Below are 23,822 nucleotides of genomic sequence, written 5' to 3' on the forward strand. Positions count from 1 at the left end.
GGAGCGGGGGGGGGGACGTTGAATATACCAATACTAAGCGTTACATTTGTTTAATAAGGTACTTATTTATGAGCTACAGCTGTACCTATAAAATGGGAGAACCTAAAAAACTGTTTGGGGTTTTAATTTTTGAATTTTACTTTGGATGGAAACTTGTCTCTTCTGTAATTAATACAAAAATATCTTGTATCTCCAAAATAAAACTCAAACTATTCCCTATTATTCATCGAGGCTAATAATGATCTTTGGAGTACAAGAGCGACATTCAAGACCTCTGCAAACGAATGGGGGTATGAACACAGAATCTTAGTGTTCAAAATACGAAAATTACAACTAGAAAACAAAGGACCATATTTCTGATGGTCCTAAGTCGGTGCAAGATGATGACGTCAGAACTGCCTGCCTAAACTCGTGTAGATCTGACCAATGGCGCTATTAATTAATTGGTTGAGTTTCTGGGTATATTACTGTTTTATACAAAAGTTTGCGAACAGTAAGTTATATTAACATAACAGTATTGCCTCAAGTTTCATCCGCTCAACACTGAAATCTTGATACTTGCATTATATTAATGATCATTCAATTAACGAAAAACACTTGACATTTGGTATGTTGTAATATGTCTCTCAGTGGCACAGTGGTATGGTCATAAAGAGCCCATTGTATAAGCTTTGTACATTACTTCAACCATATAAACAAATGTTGTAATACATGTTGTTTGAAAATTCTCTAATTCTATTTACCGGTAAGATTTTTTTTTTTTAGCCGCGGCATATCGGCTCGTAGAACGGATCTTAAATTTTTTATTTTACCTACAAACTTTTAGCTCCTACCTATGTCATCTCTTAATCGATTTGAGATCTAATGATAGTTTTAGACTTAGGAGGTCAAACTCTTTCGATTGTTGTATTTGACCACGCTCAAGGTCTCATAGATTAATTAACATTATGCACTACTAGAAATGCTTAACAGAAATTGTAACACAGAGAAAAGAGTGTGAGATATGTTTTTTACTTTATATTCAGCTATGTGGATAAGTTGTCAAAAACGTTGAGATATAGTGTCGTTCCTTTTAATGTTGCCAAACAAGTTAAAGAACAATTTTTCAGCAGTTAGTAAACGCCAGAGGTAAGCTCCAAGGTGTCTTCAGAGAAACCAAACGTCTCGGGGGCCCAAACTAGATCAAAGGACAGTTTTTGGCACAAATTTGCTGGGAATAGTAGCGTTGCTGCGCGGAGAATTCGTATGTATATGAAAAAGGACATTTTAAAAACTACCTCCAATATCTCGGGAGGCTGGAACACCACCCAGGGGACAGTTTTCCACCAAAATTTACTGTGAATACTTGAGTCGCCACGCAAAGAGTCCGTGGGTACACTGAAAAAGTAATTCGTTTGTCTGAGGACATTTTAAAAAAACTATCGCCAACATCTTGGAAGACTGAAGGAACACCATCCAGAAGATAGTTTTCATTTGTATGAGGACATACGTGTACCATACAGAAGAAGACAGAGAAAAATGTCGTGTTTTCTACCAAGTGGAAGATTTGTTTGTTTGTAATTAAGTACAAAGCTACAGAGTGGGTTATCTGTATTCTGCCCACCGCGGGTATCGAAACCCGGATCCTAGAGTCGTAAATCTGCAGACATACCGCTATGCCACTGAGGGGCACCCAAGTAGAAGAAGGGAAGGACAACGATTTGGACAAGATGACCCTTGGTCTTTCGAACCCAACTCATGTTATACACAAATCATTTTAGATAAACAAAGCATCCCAGTTACGTAATCGATATATTTACCGTAGTTTATATAAACGTAAAACAACCAAGACCAGCCCGAACTAGTAGAACCAAAATAAAATCATTAAAACTTGAAAATGAAAACTCTCTTGTCGTCAGGTTCACGCGTTATCTATCCTTTTTTTAACTTTGCGCATTAATACACGAAGGCTATCTGCGTTAGCCGTCCCTAATTTAGCAGTGAAAGAGTAGAGGGAAGGTAGCTGGTCACCATCACCTACCAACAACTCTTTTACAAGATAATAGTGAGATTATACGTAACATTATAACGTTCCCACGGCTGAAAAGGCGAGCTTGTTTGTCAGGATGGTGATTCGAACCCGTGGCTCGCAGATAACGATTCGAGGGATCTAGCCCCTGGCCATGCCGGGCCTGATATTTTGGAAACACGAAGTCCCATGATAAAGATGTACCGTTAATAGTATAAATTACACAACTGATTAGTGATATTACTTATAACAAGTAGACTGAAGGCCATTGGGGCTATCAGCGTGTTCCACACATAACATAAGAGTAAATAAATATGTAACGAATTTAAGCTGGTGTTGTTTTGACCCTCAGTGTTACGGAAAAAGCTTTAAACGTTAATTACAAAATCAATAGCAAAGGCGCCAACTTTCACTTCATCCTGGTGTCTGTATATCTCGTATCACCTGAGGTTCTGCGCACGAGCAGTGGTCTATTGAATTTTTGTTTCTTCAAGTTTGGTTGATAAAGCTCTGGTGTACAACGTAGCGTGTTTTAATTTTTTTTTATTCTTCTCTGAGACTTTTAGTTTCTCAAAAATTAGAAACATAAAGACCAGTGTCCACTTAGATACTGCAGTCTGGAAAATATCTAATATTAACTAATTCCAAGATGAAGTTGTGTCGATAACTCTGCCACGTTTAATCTTACTTCGAGCACTAGTAACAAATCTAAATCTTTACTTCCAGTTTTCCCAAATCTGTGAAACAGTGTTAACATTTTGTAGTATAATTTCACTGTTTTCCACTGCCGGATGCTCCCCCGAGTGACATAGTGGTATGTCTGCAGACTTACAACTATACAGATTGGGTTTCGATACTCGTGATGGGCAGAGCCCAGGTAGCCCATTGTGTAGTTTTGTGCTTAATTGCAAAAAAAAAAAAAATTACTGGATGAAACAAATCGAATTATTAATATTATTAATATTTTTAGCTATTCAGAGCAGCAATACTGAGGTACGTTTTCCATAAGATTTTTAAATATTGTATGAACTTGTATTAATTTATGAGGTCATGGAACATGTGTATCGACATTTTTTTTTTCCACTCGTACTTTGTCTCGTAACATTGGATTTTACAGCTCTTTGCGTTGCTAAGCGACACGAGAAACAGACGTGCGTGATAATGAAAGGAAATACTTGTTAACGTTTGTTAAAACGTTCGGACTTGTGTTACTTTAACCTCAGAAGCTACACAAGAATCGAGTAATCTTGATGATGTTAGCTGGAACTAATTAGAAACAGGAAAAAAAAATACTGCTTTTTCAAACACTCTTTAGAATACGGCGTTTGAACCCTTTGACCAACTGCAATTCGTCATTACCTGATTGGTTATGGATCATTGATTTTAGACTGGAGTTAAACGAACTGCAAAGTGATTACAAAACGACGGGGGATGATTGTCGTTACCTTAGAGATAAAAAATACAAAGTTATTATAGGTTCTACAATTTTAAAATCAAAATACATAACGACATTTCAGTATTAGGAAAAAAAAGAATTATATTTTACCATAAAAAACAACAAATTTTAATTTCGTATTCGTCCAATAACTATTTTTAAAAAGCATTGCATTTTTTAATTAACATTCTGAATTTTGAACAAGATAAATCACATTTGTTATTGCTTAAAAAAAAATCATATTGAGACCATTGTAACCTTAAGCTAACTTTATTTGTAATTGCAAGCGAATTGGAGTCGTGTTCTATTCCTTAATCCTCATCAGGTTGTCGTTCATTTAGTGTTTTTCGTTTCTTTTTTTAAAGTTCTTAAATCAACTATTACAACTCCGATGTACAGCTACTTAAATCACACAGGTTATTTCAGCTGTTGGTATTGTTTAAAAATAGTGCATTGCGGTTCATCTGATAACTCCTTTTTTAGACTGCACGTGACAACAGGTGGGACGTCAGTATTGACGATGATGAAATCAGATGTTTTTTACCCTTACTGCGAACAGTGCCAGTGGTGCCCTTACAAAGGGTAACAGAAAAAAAAACCCAACAACAACATAATAAAAATACAACACAGGTACGGTTACAAAAACTGGATGTTGACTAACCAGGTAGCTAATGTACACATGCAGGAAGTTGGTAGGTACTTATTTTCTTAGTGACACCACATGACACGGTATCAAGTATTCATATCTAGGGTATGTCGAAAAACAAACAAAACGTTAAGCCTAACCAGCTCTGTATCGGAGATTTAAAATATTGCCTACGGGAAAAATCATTCTTTACCGCTGGTTTCATGTATATTTATATAGAAACCGGTTTCAACAAAGCCCCCAAAAGCTTTAAATGAAATAGTTCGTTTATGTTTAGTTTCTTGTAATTCATATTTTCGTAATACGGAATGGCTTCCAGAAGTAAACAGAAGATAAGTAAACTTACGACAAGAAGTGTAATCTCAGAACGGCTGGTATGGGTGCTAACACTTTTACTGATAAAGCAGAGAACAACCTTTCGACCTTCTTAGGTCATCATCAGGTTAACATTTTTAAGACTTGTTAACCTGAAGATGTCCTAAGAAGGTCGAAATGTTGTTCTCTGCTTTATTAGCGGCCCGGCATTGCCAGGTGGGTTTATGTGTTCGACTCGTAATCTGAGGGTTGCGGGTTCAAATCCATGTCGCACCAAACATGTTCGCCCATTCAGCCGTGGGGGTATTATAAAATGTGACGGTCAATCCCACTTTTCGTTGGTAAAAGAGTAGCCCGAGAGTTGGCGGTGGGTGGTGATGACTAGTTGCCTTCTCTCTAATCTTACACTGCTAAATTAGGGAAGGCTAGCGCAGACAACCCTCACGTAGCTTTGCGCGAAGTTAAAAAACAACAACAACAAAGAAACGAGTTTTATTAGTAAAAGTGTCAGTACCCATATCAGCCGTCCAAAGATACGTTTTCACTTCAAGTGGGTTTTTCGTCATGACGAGAAACGTACGACAATCTTTTTACTCTGCTAGTAAATATATCATTTTTTTTTCCTTTTTCAAAAGTAAACAAGTACATATTAGAAAATTCGTTTTCCGCGTGATAAGTGAAAAGCACTCTATTATTATATGATCAATTGGTTCGAGCTTTTCTTAGTATCCTGCCACACGCTTCGTCCAACTAAATGTAATATTGACACTCGTGAAAACCGATGTACTTTCAATAAGGGGAACGATAGTTTCAGTTCTAATATTAATGTACATTATTTGTCAAAAAACAAAAAGCGAAATAGTTGAAACTCACAGCAAACTGAAATGTATACTTAAAGTTGTAGCCATTAGGTGATAGGCCTAACATGCAAATTATTCACTTCACTAAAGAATCAGCCAATAACGAATGACAGCAAGACAACAAATATGTGGATTCACTTTTCCTACTAGAGCCGCCTTTTAAAATCTATTGGAAAAGAAACGATGTATATTTTGCAATATAAACAAGTCGTGATTTAACGTTTGTAGAATAAGAAGGAAATCGTGGTTTTGATATGTTCTCCTACTTTTTACAAAACCTACGTTTTTAACGTAAATAGTACTTCTTTAAAACAAGTAAGAGTGACATATAGGTCTGCAATGCCCAGGTTGTTAAGGCACTTGACTTCTAATCCGAGGATTGCTGGTTCGAATCCCTGTCACGCCTAACATTGTTGCATCGCCCAAATTTTCCAACCTTTCTGGTTCTTGTAATATTTTATAAGATTGTGCATTACGAAAGTGTGTTTGTCTTTAGCAGAAACATCGGGCTATCTGCTGTGTCCACCGAAGGGAATCGAGCCCTTGATTTTAGCGTTGTAAATCCGAATGCCATTGGGGGACCATTGTGAAAGGGCCCGGCCTGGCTAGGTGGTTAAGGTATTCGACTCGTAATCCGAGGGTTGCGGGTTCGAATCCTCCGTAACACCAAACATGCTCGACCATTCAGCCGTGGGATCGTTATAATGTTTCAGTCAATCCCACTATTCGTTGGTAAAAGAGTGGCCCAAGAGTTGGCGGTGGGTGGTGATGACTAGCTGCCTTCCCCCTAGTTTTACACTGCTAAATTAGGGACGACTTGCACAGATAGCTCTCGTGTTGCTTTGCGCGAAATTCATAAAACAATGAAAAGTAATATAACATGAACAAATGTGTTTAAAAACAAAACAATACACCACATACGAACGATATCATATCGATTGACAGACAACGGTGTCTTTAACAATACTTGCCGTTTCACAAATTGTTTATGAAATTTAAAAGGTATCAAAATCCAAGTTTCGAGGTTTCGTTCGTTAAAAAGTGTCAAGATCGACATTCAGAAACCATGTGTAATTAAACTGACGACGTTTCAAGGCTTCTCTTCACTCTCACTTTTCTACACGTGTTTCAATGAACAAATTAGGTAGTACTTTGTTGTATATTTAATAAATAAAACAACTGTATTATAACTAAAGTTTTTTTTTATGTTTATGCCTTGTTCTCTCGACATTTCATGCTAAAATAAAAACATATTGGAACTCTGTCGACGTTCTATTTACCCTTGAATTTTTGTTCCAGATTCTTACTTTAGAAACATAAAGATTTATGGTGTGGCCACAAGGCCTCATCAATTTTCGAAATTCACCTATTTTAAGTTTCATAGACGCTTTTCTGCGTGGTTTTATTTTATGTCAGATTTACGCAAGTAAGATATCGATAGTCTCTGGAGTTTCTCTTAGGATGAGAACATAATAACAAATAACATTAGAAGTGATGTAATAGACTGTATATATATACACACACACACATAACATGGAATCACCTTATGTACAGTGGAAAGCGTGAATGAAGGACATGTCAAGATGCAACAATTGCGTTATTAAGTTAGGAATGTACGCCAACCAACTGGCTGATATTTATGACCATCGGACAATTCCAGTTGATTTTTATGACGTTGTAAAAGTCGCTTTCTTTACAGCACATGTATTTCAACACTACTGCCTTCGAAAATTTTGTTTCTTTCTTTTGAATTTTGCGCAAAGCCACACGAGGGCTATCTGTGCTTGCTGTCCCTGATTGAGAAGTGGTTAATTAGAGGAAAAGCAGCGAGTCATTATCACCCACCGCCAGCTCTAGGTCCACCCTTTTACCGACGAATAATGTGATTGATCTGACGTTATAACGGTTGGAAAGGCAAGCATATTTGGTGGGACGGGTATTCGAACCCACGCGCCGCAGATTGGGGAGGTAAGTGCCCTGACCACGAGACCATGTCGTGGCGCCCTCTAAAGTCACGAAAGTTGTTATTAAAATAACAAGTTTCAAATGTTTAAAACCTATAAGCAGATGTTACAACGAGTCAATACGAACGATTAAGTTTTGATGCTCTTTTGAAAGTGCACAATATTATAACATTTAACATGTTTGTTATGCGAAACAAATGGTAGTCAGATTGTTTTTGTATGCTTGTGTGTTTGTTAATGAACGCAAAGTTACAAAGTGGACTATCTGTAATCTGCCTACAGTGAGCATAAAAATACGATTTTATGCGTTATTAGCCTTCAGACTCACCAGTGGTAAATTGTCTTGGAGTAAAATATGGTTTATAGTCATTTCAAAGGCGCCAGACTTCTCATCTTGGTAAATAATAATAATTGCTTTCCTGATCAAGTTGCTCTCACGAAATGAAACACAGATACCGACAATACTATGAGAACAACTTTCCTTTTCTTCTTAGTTCAGATTTACATTATCATTAATAACGAATCGGTCCAGAAGAGGGCAGGAGACATTGAAGCTTTGTGTAGCACCAGAGTGCAGAACACTTTACTGGATCACGTTAAAACAATAACAACAAAAACGAAACAGCAGGTGAACGCCAAGCTCGGCTGACCAAGAATGTCCATCTCGCTGGGGACCAGTGGTCCTTTCAAAAATAATTCTCCATTAGTTCAAGCATGGGGCCTCAGGGTTAGAAGGGAGGGGGTCAATGATGCACCTGGTGGTAATCCAATTAACTAAATAATAGAAATCTAAACAAGAAATAAAAGTGTTTTTTTTTAGTGCGTCCTGTACTGAGTTTTTTTTTATGTTTCGGATATCAAAGTCAGTATTTTACAGTTTAATATTATACAAGATCTACATTAGTTTGTTTGTTTTTGTTTTGGAATTTCGCGCAAAGCTACACGAGAGCCACCTAGGCTAGCCGTTCCTAATTTAGCAGTGTAAGACTAGAGGGAAAGCAGCTGGTCATTACCACCCACCGTCAACTCTTGGGCTACTCTTTTTACCAACGAATAGTGGGATTTAACTGTACAATTATAACACTCTCATGGCTGAAAGGGCGAGAATGTTTAGTGCGACGGAGATTCGAACTCGCGACACTCGGATTACGATCTACATTGAAAATAATTAGTTACAAGATCACTCTGATGCCGTGTTTTCAATTTGTTGGCAAAACAGATTGCGAACTCTGACTCTGAAACTAACTGGAGTAACAAGGCAGATTCTGAACCTTTCGATGTCAAAAACTTTGAGGACAGGTCTTTTATCAAATTATAAATCTTGACCCAAGGAAAGAAAAAAACTGGATTTGTTTTTAAGTTGTTTTTTCTGTATTGCTAACGTCCTTTAAATGTATGTTGTTGTTTTTTTTGGAGTGCTATGATTCGCTAATTAACGGCTAGATTTTCCTCATAGATAGATTCGATCATCAAGAACGAGTTTTTTTTGAACGAAAGAAAAGAAGAGGGAATATGAGTGTAATCCGAAAAAAACGCGATCTGAAGAATCACGCAGTCGGATTATACATTAAACTTTGCTGTTGAAACTACACAGAACAGGACCACAATTTTCTCCCTTTGTGACAGGGCGTGGCTTAGTGATTAACATGTCCCCTCTGTGAGGCCATGGATAGGCTAAATGAGTATCGACGGAAAAAATCCTGTTCGGTCAGATAAGACTAGCCCATCGGTTAACAGTGGCCCACCACCGGCATCGAAACCCGGTTTCCAGCGTTATATGTCCCTAGACATTCCGCTGTGCCACTTGCGGGACAGTTCTATAATGAAATGTGGCGTTTCAGATTCATTCGTTATATTATTAAACGTGAATGATCTATAGCTTACGGCCCGGCATAGCCAGGTGGGTTAAAACGTTCGACTCGTAATCCTAGGGTTGCGGGTTCGAATCCTGGTCACACCAAACATGCTCGCCCCTTTTAGCCGTGGGGGCGTTATAATGTTACGGTCAGTTCCACTATTCCTTGGTAAAAGAGTAGCCCAAGAGTTGGCGGTGGGTGGTGATGACTAGCTGCCTTTCCTCCGGTCTTACACTGCTAAGTTAGGGACGGCTAGTGCAGATAGCCCTCGAGTAGCCTTGCGCCAAATTTAAAAAAACACAAACAATCTATAGCTTATATAAATAAAGAAATGGATACTCGTAGCTTTTCCTTTTAAATTTCCCCCCGCTAGTACAGCGGTATGCCTATGGATTTAAAACGCTAAAACCAAGGGTTCGATTCCCCTTGGTGGGCTCGGCAGATAGCCCGATGTGGCTTTGCAATGAGTAAACACACACACACTCCTTTTAATTTTTCGCAGTATTTTTTAGCAATTTAAACCCTGTCCGTCAGTCTACCAGTTAATGACAAAAGCTTTTCATTTTAAACTTAATTAATATTTTTTTCTAGTACATAAAATTAATAACGATCGTTTCACCTAAAAATTACGACGTAATTTTCAATTGGAAACTTTTAGCTGTTGCCCCTAGTAACATATTAATATTTAAGTATCTTAAGCGAAACGTCAAACGTGTAACGCTTTAGCACCAAACTGAACGATCTCATAACACCAAATTTATTTTTCTTTAATTAACTGCTCACTCAACGTTTCGCTTCACAGATTCTTTAGAAGCGTTTCAGTATCTTTAGAAGCGTTTCACTGAAATAGAGGGCCCGGCATGGCCTAGTGCGTTAAGGCGTGTGCTTCGTAATCTGAGGGTCGCGGGTTCGCGCCCGAGTCGCGCCAAACATGCTCGCCCTCCCAGCCGTGGGGGCGTTATAATGTGACGGTCAATCCCACTATTCGTTGGTAAAAGAGTAGCCCAAGAGTTGGCGGTGGGTGGTGATGACTAGCTGCCTTTCCTCTAGTCTTACACTGCTAAATTAGGGACGGCTAGCATAGATAGCCCTCGGGTAGCTTTGTGCGAAATTCAAAAAAACAAAACAAACAACACGGAAATAGAAACCGGAGCTGAAACTTCGTACTGTTAATTAGAGTTTCAGTGGAACGATTCCTTTATAAGCTGTAAAGCGAAACGTTAAGTGTCCAGTTAATTAAAGAAAAATAAATTTGGTCTTACAAGGTCGTTTATTTTGAGAAATAAAACACCTTCTATACACCAACGCACTACGAAAATTAAATAACACTATAATATTGTTGCATTTTTAACATTACTAGCTACCTATAGATAATGTGATATTAAGCCTAGTTTCATTAATCCTACGAGAACCAAGAGCCTATTAAAATGGAACCCGAATATAATCCTTTCTTTTCGTTTTTTTTTTTTTTTTTTTTTTCCCCAATGTTATCTACGCACTTGTTTAGCGGTACCATTATTTTCACCTCTCCGTCTTCTTTGGGTAGAACTAAAGTGATTCATGCAGACTACGCCACCTGGTGAGTTGTCTAGTATATGCGTAAAGAGGAAAAAAGATGTCTTTTATTATTGTTATTCTACGTCATATATCTTAAACATATATATATATATTCCTTCTTTTGTATTAATATGTTTAACTTAAAGAATATTCAAAATACTAAGCAGAAATCAGGAACTTTTATTCCTCAGCTAAGAGCTACGACAAGATTAACTTCTGTTAACATAGTGGTCGATAATTGAGCAATTAGAAATTTATCAAAACGATATAAAGGTTATTATTTGCATTATTAAACGCTTCCTGTAACGAAGACAAATTCTGTATTGCGATTAGAATTGTTTAAGGTTAGAAACAAAAGTTATATTTCACTACATTATTTCAATAGATCCAATTGTGTTCTCTTTATATCTGTAACTCAATATTTTGGTTTGGTTTTGGTTAAACACACAACTGTGTAATAAGGTATCTGTGCTATGCCCACCACGGTTATCGAAACCCGAATTTTAACATCGTTAGCCTTTAGACTTACGATCAAACCACTAGGGGACATAACTAAACAGGTTTACGTTTCACTAAAATGTAGAATTTTGTATAAATTTAATTACGAAATCTCACTTGAGAGAAAAAATACACGACTACTAGCAAGGAAAAAAATAATAATTACGTGACGATTGCGTTACTTTCAATATATTATGATTAATTTCCAGTGGTGTGACGCTTCGTACGATTAGATTTCAATAAAACAGATCGCACACTTAAAACAGTTGCGTTATCTTGTAATCCGAGGGTCGCGAGTTCGAATTCCCGTCGCATCAAACATTCTCGCCCTCTTAGCCGTGGGGACTTTATAATGTGACGGTTAATCCCACTATTTGTTGGTAAAAGAGTAGCCCAAGAGTTGGCGGTGGGTGGTGGTGACTAGCTGCCTTTCCTCTAATCTTACACTACTAAATTAGGGACGGCTAGCGCAGATAGACCTCGTGTAGCTTTGCGAGAAATTCAAAAAGAAACAAACAAACAAACCAGTTACATTATTTTCAGAGTCTCTCACACAGACAAAACAAAAGACATTTCGTTCCACAGGACGCAATATAAGCAAATGACACATTAAATTGCATAATAATCGATGCTGATTGGTTGTTCATATGCCCTTGGTTATTGCTTTGGTTCTGAATTCTGCAAAAAACAAACAAACATACAATGTCCAAACATAAGAATCGAATATTACTGAGATATATTGTGTTATATTTATTTTCATTCAGCAATTTATTTTACAGTAAACTGCGTATAGCCTGGCCTCATTTTAGGAGGTGGGGGTGAGAGGTAGTAATCATCATTCAAACTACCCACTGCAGTCACCCATTAGCCTTAACAGCGTACACCTGTCTGTTCTTTCCTGACATGACAGCAGACACATAAGATAAATACATATCCCAAGGATACCGTTGTGGTCTCTCCTCTACCATCATGGTTTCCATTAACGGTTAAATGAGGTGTTCAACTCCACAAAGATAATATCACGTGTTGAATATTGTCCACAAAAGAGGAACAAAGGTAAGAAAATACAAGATGCTTATTTCTTTAGGGCACACAATGTACTGATTTGATATAACATTATGAAACCGATTTCCATAAGAGCAAGTGATGTTTGCTTTCCTATAAACATTGTTAAGATGGTTTCCATAAGAGCAAGTCATGTGTTGTTTTTTTATAGACATTATTAAGCTAGTTTCTATAAGAATAAGCAAAACGTTGCTTCCTATAGACATGATTAAATGGTTTTGATATGAGCAAGTAGTTCCTTTCATATGGACAACATGTTACTGGTTTCTCCAAAAATATGCTTTTCTATCAAGCAAACAGAACCGGTTTCGTTGGAACAAACAATGGGGTTTCTAGAACCAAGATTATTCTGTTCTCTTAAACGTTATTCTGGAAAAAAACAAGAACAGCAAGATGCTACTTTATTGGAGACAAACAAACAACAAACATATTTTTTAAGAGTTTTAAGTTACGCATGAATAATTATTAATAATAACTGTTACCTATTTGTTTCTGAATTTCGTTCAAAGCTATACGAGGGCTATCTGCGCTAGCCGTCCCTAATTCAGCAGTGTAAGATTAGAGGAAAGTCAGCTAGTCATCACCACCCACCGCCAACTCTTGGATTAATCTTTTACCAACGAATAGTGCGATTGACCGTCACACTATAACGCTCCGAGGATTGATAAAGCGAGTATGTTTGATGCGATGGGAAATCGAACCTGCGACTCTTAGATTACGAGAAGAGCGCCATGTTGGGCCAACTATTATCTCTTCTGGAAGACAGTAAACAATATACATTATTCAAAGTGCTCAACCACGGTACCCGATATTTGTGCTGTAGCTAATTAGCTTAGAGTGATAAATATTGGGTTTCGATATTCGTGATTGGCGGAGTGTGAGTAACCCATTGTGCAGCCTTGTGCACATAACAAACATAATCACAGGGCTTCAGGCTAGGATTAATTCCGCGTCGAATCTGTTAAATCTAACTCAATATGGGTGTGGGCTGCTTATTTGACAAAAAGGATCCGGCATGGCCAGGTGGGTTAAGGTGTTCGACTCGTAATTTGAGGGTCGCGGGTTCGAATCCCCGTCACGCCAAACATGCTCGCTCTTTCAGTCGTGGGGGCGTTATAATGTTACAGTCAATCCCACTATTCGTTGGTAGCTCAAGAGTTGGCGGTGGGTGGTGATGACTAGCTGCTTTTCCTCAAGTCTTACACTGCTAAATTAGGGACGGCTAGCTCAAATGGCCCTCGTGTAGCTTTGCACGAAATAAAAAAAAGGAAAACTTCTGATAAACGTAAAATGAAATATATGTGCACATACATAAAAATGTAATAATAATGATAGAAATAAAATGTAAATAGTAGATAGTAATTTACAACCAATTAGACTTACCACAGCAACATACCATTTACAGTAGTAACATGGTGAAGAAATTCAAGGTTCTCTTGGCTCCCATGACAAACATGACAAACGTGTATTAATTGAGTACTGAGGCGAAACTTCACGTTTCGGTATTACAGATATGGAATGTTAAGAAAACACGTTAAACTGAAACTGTTGATAATAGAAAGATCAACATAGAAATCTCGAACTCCTTAAAATTATGTTTATTAGCTCAGGGAATTTCTCTTCATAATAAACGACAATGCAACATATAACTATGACCTAGCTGTATGTATAGATGTGGATGTTACCTCTGGAACAGTATGATGTCACGCGAAAATAAATGCTTAGAAGAAATAACCAAACCCAAAGGTTTAGATGGGTGTCAGATGTCAAACATCGAAATGAACAAACATGGAAGGTGGTGCATTTTACCGACGAATCCAGTTTTAAGTTGTTTCACATCGGTTAGTATACAACATCTGCAGTAAATTATGCTTGGGGTCTAATACGAGTGTGGTCTGCATCTCAGCCAATGGTGTTTGAGATCTACATAAAATTGATGACACCCTGACTGCCGAAAGGTCCAAGCAAATTTTAACTAGTGTTGTTTATCCCCAGAGAATAAATAATTTCAAGCATGTAGTACTTGTGGTGAAATGACACCTGAAAAACAAATGTAATGGAGCACTTGCAACCATGGCTTAGCCTGCAAAAAGGCATGTTGTGAGTATTATTGACAGTGTATGAGCATCTACGGAACTAATAAGGTCAAATTGTGAGCAGGCAACAGGACATATGAAACAATATTTCATAATTATACATCGTTAAACTTAGGACAGTACCTGAACAAGGTGTACTGTTATAATTAAAACATATACAAAATGCTGGTTCATTATACAACGTGTTCAACCTTAACTCTTATGATAAGGCATTGTACTCGTGATAAATGGAACTTATAGATACATTACCCATTGTGTGTTTTCCTGTATCATCTGCGAGTTTCCACAGTTATTTCCATTACTATATGTATAAGAACAGAATATATAACTAAGTTGATGGAAAGGGAAACAGTATGATAGTTGTTTCCATAAAGAAAGAGCTTACATGAACTCAAGTCTTTATATACACATGGGTGTGTTCAGATCTTTAATAATAAATAAAAATGGATGTAAATATTTCTTAGTGTCTAGGGCCTGAAACCAACATTCTTGGTAAAGGACATTCCTTAACAGAACGGGTGGTCTTACGTATAAGATTGTCAACAATGCCACACCGAGAGACAATTTCTGGGCAAGTCAGACAAACACCAGCGGGTAGTGTCGGTACGTATAAAGAGACACTTTAATTTACTGGCTAATTTCGTGAGGTCCACCTTTGTGGATAAGGCTTATCCACCCACCCGGGCGTTTTATTTTAACGGTTGGACCCCTAGAAAATCGGCGAGGTTAGATGTGGTCCCGGATTTCAAGATTTTTTAATGGAATGTTAGAGCATGCTCAGTTGGCACTGGTGAGCCTTAAAGAAAATTTTAATGGAGAAATGGAAGATTTTATTTCCAGAACGTTTGGTGTAACTATGATCAACGAACCCGCGCTTAACAAATACGAGGTTTGCTTGAACGCAGAAACCTTGGTTTCGTAAGTCTCATCAACTACCATCAAAATTCGAAAAATTGACAAAAACGAACTCTCGAGAAATGTACGTAATGACTAGGATACTACAAAGACAAATCCATAAATAGCTAGAAACTGTGCTATCGAAAAATACTTGAACGCTTATTACGTCTTTATTTATATGCAAATTTATGTATGAATGCAAGATGGTGAAGTAGTTAGAACCTAGGAATACATATAAGGATATATAAGTATACACAAAGTGATTTGCGTAGTGAGAGGCCCAAAGGTTTTAAAAATTATTCCAATTATAGACTAAAGGGATGGCCAAAAGCAAACGCAAGGTATTGGCAGCCTTTCTTCCGCGCAGGTGCCTGTAACGCCGTTGTAAGCGAATACTTCATGCAATTTGCTTTAGGACAATCTGTTCCGGTAGGATTACCTAACAGCAAGACTTTCATGCTTGTTCGGTTCCGGCTGCAGATTGTCAAATCTAACAGCAGACTAAATTTCCCTGTTTACCAGGAACTGGAACGCGCCAAATTTTCCCCTATTTTTCCCCCACACATTCTATTCTACATGTCCAAAAGAATGATCGGTTCTTACGGATATCATTGACATCTACCGTGAAAGGATGAAGACTTTATTTTGGACCTGTTGCTTTTTTTTTTTTTTTTTTTCCTTTTAGAAATAGAATGAAAGGAAAGCTGTACCAGCACGAGGCATAAAACTTCTGTGTTTTCAATCAGTTCTACTTAACAACAACAACAAAACAAAAGACGTGAAAATTAGAACGCTGTGCCAGTAAAGCCTGCATCTTTTGTGATCTCAGAGAAATAATCAAAACAAATGTATTCAAGCTACGGTTAATTACCATTGGCAACGCAACAAGTTTACCGATGGCACCGGAATATGAAAATTATTCAAAAGAGTTTCTTGAGAGATCTGCTTCCACAGCCATGTTTGTTTTTGACGCCACAAAGGCACTAGATGTCTTTTTTTTTTCTTGTCTCTTTATCTGCCTATTTATTCTTCTTTTGGCTTTGAATGCGCATATATCGACGAACCTGACAACATATGTATATAACTATGTATGTGTGCGAAAATACCGATAAATTCAAGAATGGCAGAATTGTTGTAACACCGAAGGATTTGATAAAACGTTGACAAACATATGTGTAAAAAAAAAGGTAGATAAAGAAAGGCACACTAGGATTTATGATAGGTTTTGTTAGTTTCGAATTTCGCGCAAAGCTACACGAGGGCTATCTGCGCTAGCCGTCCCCAATTTTGCGGCGTAAGACTAGAAGGAAAGTAGCTAGTCGTCACCACCCACCGCCAACTCTTGGGCTACTATTTTGCCAACGAATAATGGGATTGACCGTTACATTATAACGCCCTCACGGCTGAAAGAACGAGCATGTTTGGTACGACGGGGATTCGAACTCGCGATTCTCAGATTACAAGTCGAGTGCCTTAACCACCTGGCCATGCCGGGTCCTTTTATGGTAGGTCAGAATCGACGAGTGAAATAGAGAAGTACATTACATAAATATATAAACATGTCATAAGAAAAATAATTAAACAGTGAACTGTGAAACTAATAAGAGAAGATTCGCAGTGACTGAATAGTTGAACATTTAAACCAATGAATAAAAACAAATTCGTGGTTGTATGATATACATAAAAATTATTATAACAAACCCTTTTTCATAATTTAAACTTTAAGCTAAAAAGTGAGATATCTGTGCTGTTCTCACCACAGGTATCGAGCCTCGATATTTAGCAAATAAGCACTCAAGTGTATTGCTGAGTCACTGAGGGGAGAGGGTTCTGAAAAGAAAAAAACAAAACCAAAAACAAACTCATTATATAAAAGATGAGAAAGTACACCCCTTAGGAGTGTTAAATATATAAATTAGCGAAATATACAAGCATAGATATACTAAACGACGCCCTCTGAAGGGGAAGAAGCGAAACACACATATTCTCGTTTTATTGCACAGATTGGACGTATCATAAATATATTTTGCTATAGGCTTCTTATTTCAGTAGTTTCTCTGTTACCAGCACAACTTCCCAGACAAATACATAGACAACTAAACAGGCAACTGAAACGAACTTTAGTGATTCATATAACATAAAGCTTATTACCGATAGATTACAGCATTCCGTGAAATACCGAGTTCTGTTGCTAGTACCGATTAACGACACTTGAAAGATTAGTTTCCATAACAACTAGCTCAGATGTACCTTGTAAGATTGAATCTGCAAAGTAAGACCTATTTTACAAACAAGCAAACGCTTTTGTGGGCAAAGCACGGGTATCGAAACCCGATTTCTAGCGTTGTAGGTCCAGTCGCGATGAATCAGTCGTTTTATACACACCTAAAGTAGGTGGATTTTGAATGCTTATGAATACGATGCATATTTTGTGATTCGGATGCACGTGTTTCGTGGCATTTTTCTATCTTAAAATAAACACATTTTCCTTTTTTCTTATACTCGAAACTAATCAATCAAACTGCGAAACATCTAAATTTCAATTTGGTATGAGAGAAATATGATTATGTGTGTGTCCTTTAATGAGCTGACACTGACTTATGAGATAACTTTCATCTTTTTATCGTGATCTCACCGCGATTTCTCGGAGCTATACTTTTTCAATGTTTTTGACAGTAATGCATGAAGACCGATTGACTCGCATGCCCCACTGATAAAGAGACATCCAAGAGTGAAAGCTTTAGAGAGAACAAAGACGTAATCTCTTTATATATAAATAAAAAAATCCACGTGATGTATATATACATGGTAGACGGATGGCGCGGAGTATTGTAGGTAGTTGTCTGTATAAAAACGATCGACTGCACAGCAGGAAAACATCAGGATCTAATTTCTTTCACGTTTCGCTTTGACAAATCACCCTTTGACGAAACGGTCAGTAATTAGTCTTTGGTTATACAGTTAAAAGATGTAACGAACTACATCACATCTAGACTCGCACGTCTTTACGGACCATTTAAAAATGTCGTGAGCAAGTCGACTGCTCTCAGTTCTGAATTTTATAATGAATTATCCTTCATTGTCTGTTTCTTGTAACATTGGGGTTTACGAAAAATTAATTTCTTTAATTATATTTTTTTTGCTTTAATATTAAATACACAGCGTCACGTTATCACTAGACTATTTAACTGTAAAACCGTGTATATAAATCTCATTGTGTCCAATCCATAGTGTAAAAGTCTTTTTTTTAAAAAAAAGTGAAAAAAATAAGAGTTGACTTTGGAAATTAAAGTTAAGCCTAATTCAAAGTTATATCCTTTTATTTCACTGCAGCGCCATCTGTCTTCAAATATGACACGGAATTACCAGGTGGGTGAGGCACTCGACTAGTAATCTGAGGGTCGCGGGTTCAAATCCCCATCACATCAAACATGCTCGCCCCTTAAGTCATGTTGCCGTTATAAAATAACGGTCAATCCCATTATTTATTCGTAAAAGAGTAGCTCAAGAGTTGGCGGTGGGTGGTGTTGACTATCTGCCTTCCCTCTAGTGGTACACTGCCAAATTAAGGACGGATAGCGCGGATAGCCATCGAGTAGCTTTGTACGAAATTCAAAAAACAAAACAAACAAAAAAATCTACATTGCGTTCCTGTCATAATAGTACGATATAAGCTGACATCTGTAATCTTCCATAAACCAAAGCACCGTGTTAATACTTGAAACGATAAAAATTCTATTATGAGCTTTTATTATTTTTTGTTGTTGTTTGGCGTACTGGGGAACGAGAATACAATTCTGTTTTGTAAACACGACATCATCCTTAAAGTAAACCGTGATAGAAAGGAATCTGTTTAAATGTCTAACATTATAGTTTTGATATATATATTTTTTTTTTGGTAGTTACACTGTTGAACAGTGAACTGCATTTAAACTTTCTTTTCTCTCCTAGCATTCCTAAATTATGGCTGACTTAATATCTCGTCTTTGTTTTTATCTCTATTCGTATTTTTGATTTCTGAGAATCCCGTTTGTTTTGAATTTCGCGCAAAGCTACTCGAGGGCTATCTGCGCTTCTACGATTCCGAAAGTATATTTTGGTTCACTATATCTTTTGAATTATGTTACTGAAGGACAAAGAAAAAAACAGAGAATGGGGTTTAAAAATCAGTTATTTATCGAAATTTAACACAGTTTATCACAGCAGTAAAAAAAACGCTATGATAATTCAAGCTCAAATTAAGAATCCACTAAATGGTTTGTTTTGTTCTTAAACGCATTGCTACACTATATGCACTGTGTCGAGTGCAATGATTTATGTCCTCGAGAAATAACTGGTTTAGTTTTGTATTTGTATCGACGGTAGAATTACTAAGCCTGTCTGTTGTCATCTGGAATTGTGAAATACTGACTGGAAGACAGCCACTCAGTAACACCATCTATGCTTAAGAGATTAAATGACAGCATATATAGCAGGAATGTTTTCTTCTTTCAACCAGCATGAGACATTTAACATGACAGTAAATATGAAGACGAGCACATTTTATGCCTTCGTGTTTTACTTTGTCGAATTTTCTGCGATCTCATGTTGTGTTGAGACAAACAGAAGACCGATAAACCAGGAGATTAGGGTTAATCACACATTCGCAAATTTGACAGCTTCTGTCATGTTCAAATTTATAAGGAAATAGATTACGAACAAATTACATTGTATTCTATTAGTGTGCATTCTTATCACAAGGTGGCAGTGTAACAGGCAGAATGATACACCTGCGTGAATGATATCGAACTAATCGGATATTGCTATGAAACGTAAACTATTTAATCTAGCTTTTTAAAATTATTATTAAAGCGTTGTTCTTCTGCCACATAATAATTTCTTACCATATTTAAAATTATTATCAAAGCGTTGTTCTTCTGCCACATAATAATTTCTTACCATATTTAAAATTATTATTAAAGCGTTGTTCTTCTGCCACATAATAATTTCTTACCATATTTAAAATTATTATCAAAGCGTTGTTCTTCCTGCCACATAATAATTTCTTACCATATTTAAAATTATTATCAAAGCGTTGTTCTTCTGCCACATAATAATTTCTTACCATATTTAAAATTATTATCAAAGCGTTGTTCTTCTGCCACATAATAATTTCTTACCATATTTAAAATTATTATTAAAGCGTTGTTCTTCTGCCACATAATAATTTCTTACCATATTTAAAATTATTATCAAAGCGTTGTTCTTCTGCCACATAATAATTTCTTACCATATTTAAAATTATTATCAAAGCGTTGTTCTTCTGCCACATAATAATTTCTTACCATATTTAAAATTATTATCAAAGCGTTGTTCTTCTGCCACATAATAATTTCTTACCATATTTAAAATTATTATTAAAGCGTTGTTCTTCTGCCACATAATAATTTCTTACCATATTTAAAATTATTATCAAAGCGTTGTTCTTCTGCCACATAATAATTTCTTACCATATTTAAAATTATTATCAAAGGTTGTTCTTCTGCCACATAATAATTTCTTACCATATTTAAAATTATTATCAAAGCGTTGTTCTTCTGCCACATAATAATTTCTTACCATATTTAAAATTATTATTAAAGCGTTGTTCTTCTGCCACATAATAATTTCTTACCATATTTAAAATTATTATTAAAGCGTTGTTCTTCTGCCACATAATAATTTCTTACCATATTTAAAATTATTATTAAAGCGTTGTTCTTCTGCCACATAATAATTTCTTACCATATTTAAAATTATTATCAAAGCGTTGTTCTTCTGCCACATAATAATTTCTTACCATATTTAAAATTATTATTAAAGCGTTGTTCTTCTGCCACATAATAATTTCTTACCATATTTAAAATTATTATTAAAGCGTTGTTCTTCTGCCACATAATAATTTCTTACCATATTTAAAATTATTATCAAAGCGTTGTTCTTCTGCCACATAATAATTTCTTACCATATTTAAAATTATTATCAAAGCGTTGTTCTTCTGCCACATAATAATTTCTTACCATATTTAAAATTATTATCAAAGCGTTGTTCTTCTGCCACATAATAATTTCTTACCATATTTAAAATTATTATTAAAGCGTTGTTCTTCTGCCACATAATAATTTCTTACCATATTTAAAATTTTAAAACAAGGAAAGCGAGATTTATGAATTGATGGAATAAATATAGTAGGACTCTGACGTCATAATGTATATGATCCAGAAAAGGAGTTCTCCTATCTTTCTTTACACGTGTGGTTGTTAGTTGATGTGTGCTTGATTATCGGTAAAACATAGTTATTAATGTATTTTGTGCTCGTTAACTTTGCAGCATTCAGCAATACGAACATACAGAGATATTACTGGGATTACGGCCGAAAACATTGCTAACAGTAAGGGTATTCGTCTTAAGAAACAATGCATTATTAATCTTCATAAGTAGAAACGAAAGGAGGGTATATTTAATTTAGCTATACTGATAACAGATCTTATATTTAGTTTAGCTGTAAGCTTGCTCTAATCGAAAGCAAATAAAGCTTGAAACAACTTGTGAAATAAAGACACTCAGAATAAGCTGTAAGGCATCATAGTAGTAGAACAGCAAAAACCACAACAAAAGGTCACAGTGGAAAGATTACCTCATAGCTCAGCCCCAGTTACGTTTATATGGGAAATAGAAAACATTCTGACTGAAGACGCGTAAATCGTGGTAACTCCAAGCCAGATTTACATTTATGTGATGGGTAGACAGATATATCACAATATATAAAAAATGGATCATCTAACTGAACTAGGAACGTTATAAATGTCACTTCGTATGTAATAACACTAGTTGTAATTGCAGTATTTATTGAAAAACAAAAACTGACGAGTTAATTATTTCCTCCGAGGATTATAACACACTTATAATTATCGTATACGTTATTTATTGATTTGTTTCCATACCTCTTACACGCATCTACAACTTACCAAGTATAGAGCATCGTGTATTCCCATTACCTACTGTATTTAGAATTAGGCGCAGAGCAGACTTCACAGAACTTATTAGATAAAAGGTGACGAAAGTAACGATACTCAGCATCAGTGATGAGGACAAAAGTAACGATACTCAGCATCAGTGATGACGACGGAAGTAACGATACTCAGCATTAGTGACGATGACGAAAGTAACGATACTCAGCATCAGTGCTGAGGACGAAAGTAACGATACTCAGCATCAGTGATGATGACGAAAGTAACGATATTCAGCATCAGTGATGAGGACGAAAGTAACGATACTCAGCATTAGTGACGATGACGAAAGTAACGATACTCAGCATTAGTGACGATGACGAAAGTAACGATACTCAGCATCAGTGATGAGGACGAAAGTAACGATACTCAGCATCAGTGATGAGGACAAAAGTAATGATACTCAGCATCAGTGATGAGGACGAAAGTAACGATACTCAGCATTAGTGACGATGACGAAAGTAACGATACTCAGCATCAGTGATGAGGACGAAAGTAACGATACTCAGCATCAGTGATGACGACGAAAGTGATGACGAAGAAAATAACGATACTCAGCATCAGTGATGACGAAGAAAATAACGATACTCAGCATTAGTGACAATGACGAAAGCAACGATACTCAGCATCAGTGATGAGAACGAAAGTAACGATACTCAGCATCAATGATGATGACGAAAGTAACGATACTCAGCATCAGTGACAATGACGGAAGTATCGGCTACTCAGCATCAGTGACGACGAAGTTATTCCTATTATCATTAAAGCGGCGTTACTCATGAAAGGTGCAATAACAAATAAAATCACAATTGGACCCTTAATTAAGACGTAAAATTCCCCACGTACAACAGAGGGGATACACTATTTATTAAAACGTAGGCACTAGGGTGTTCAATACTTGCGAATTTCACGATGGCTGGTTTGGTGTTGCATGTTTTTCGTATATTTTCTTCCTGAAATGAGCTTCATACAGCTGGACTCACAACGAAAACCATAAATTATCATCACACACACTTCAACTTTTCGCTCTTCCATTTTCCTAATGAAAACGATTCTTAGTTTCGTATACTGGGTATCCCCTGAAACTGATATTATTTGCACAGTTACTGGATCAGAACATTATAAATGTTAAAGATTTACGTTCGATCATGTGCGTCAGGGCAAGTGCGAAAGACAATTGGACAACAAGCAGCTAGATAAACATGTTATCACAGTGACTGTGGGGCTATTTAAACATTAACTTATGTTACGCAGATCGTTTCTGGGTATATAGATGGACTTATAGTATTATGTATGAATCAGTCTAATAATACGTTATAAAGCGCATGAGTAATATGCGACTGTACGTTATTGTGCTTGCTTGTAGCTATGGTGAATACAAGTGCCGTTGAACACTTACTTTTGTGAATCGTAGCAAGCAAATGATTAATATTTCATATCAGTTACAGTAAAACCCAACCTAAGAGCAACTATTTTCCAAATTTTTATGGGGGACAAGCCCCCCATATCTCATGATTTGCACATTATCCTGGCCAATCAATTTTTTTTTTTCCTTTTCCCTGAATTATGTAAATATTTCTATCGGAAAAAAACTGTA

At 36.5% G+C, this 23,822-nt stretch overlaps 1 protein-coding gene across 7 annotated transcripts in view; it reads right to left on the reverse strand.

Moving 5' to 3' along the window:
* LOC143254306 (uncharacterized) overlaps positions 1-23,822 on the reverse strand; it is a 269,977-nt gene that overhangs the window by 185,922 nt on the left and 60,233 nt on the right. The window contains exons 1-2 of one of the 7 annotated variants that reach the window (XM_076509259.1): positions 16,955-17,018; positions 10,584-10,672 (exon numbers count right to left, since the gene is read on the reverse strand). The exons of 5 other annotated variants lie outside the window; for them this stretch is intronic. In XM_076509259.1, the coding sequence (XP_076365374.1) occupies positions 10,584-10,646 (63 nt within the window). In that variant the 5' untranslated portion in view covers positions 10,647-10,672; positions 16,955-17,018. Of the gene's footprint in view, positions 1-10,583; positions 10,673-16,954; positions 17,029-23,822 lie in introns of those variants that run through there. One more of the 7 variants, XM_076509264.1, reaches the window with a different exon arrangement.

This window comes from Tachypleus tridentatus, chromosome 6 (genome assembly GCF_004210375.1).
Source record: "Tachypleus tridentatus isolate NWPU-2018 chromosome 6, ASM421037v1, whole genome shotgun sequence".
Lineage (NCBI taxonomy): Eukaryota > Metazoa > Arthropoda > Merostomata > Xiphosura > Limulidae > Tachypleus > Tachypleus tridentatus.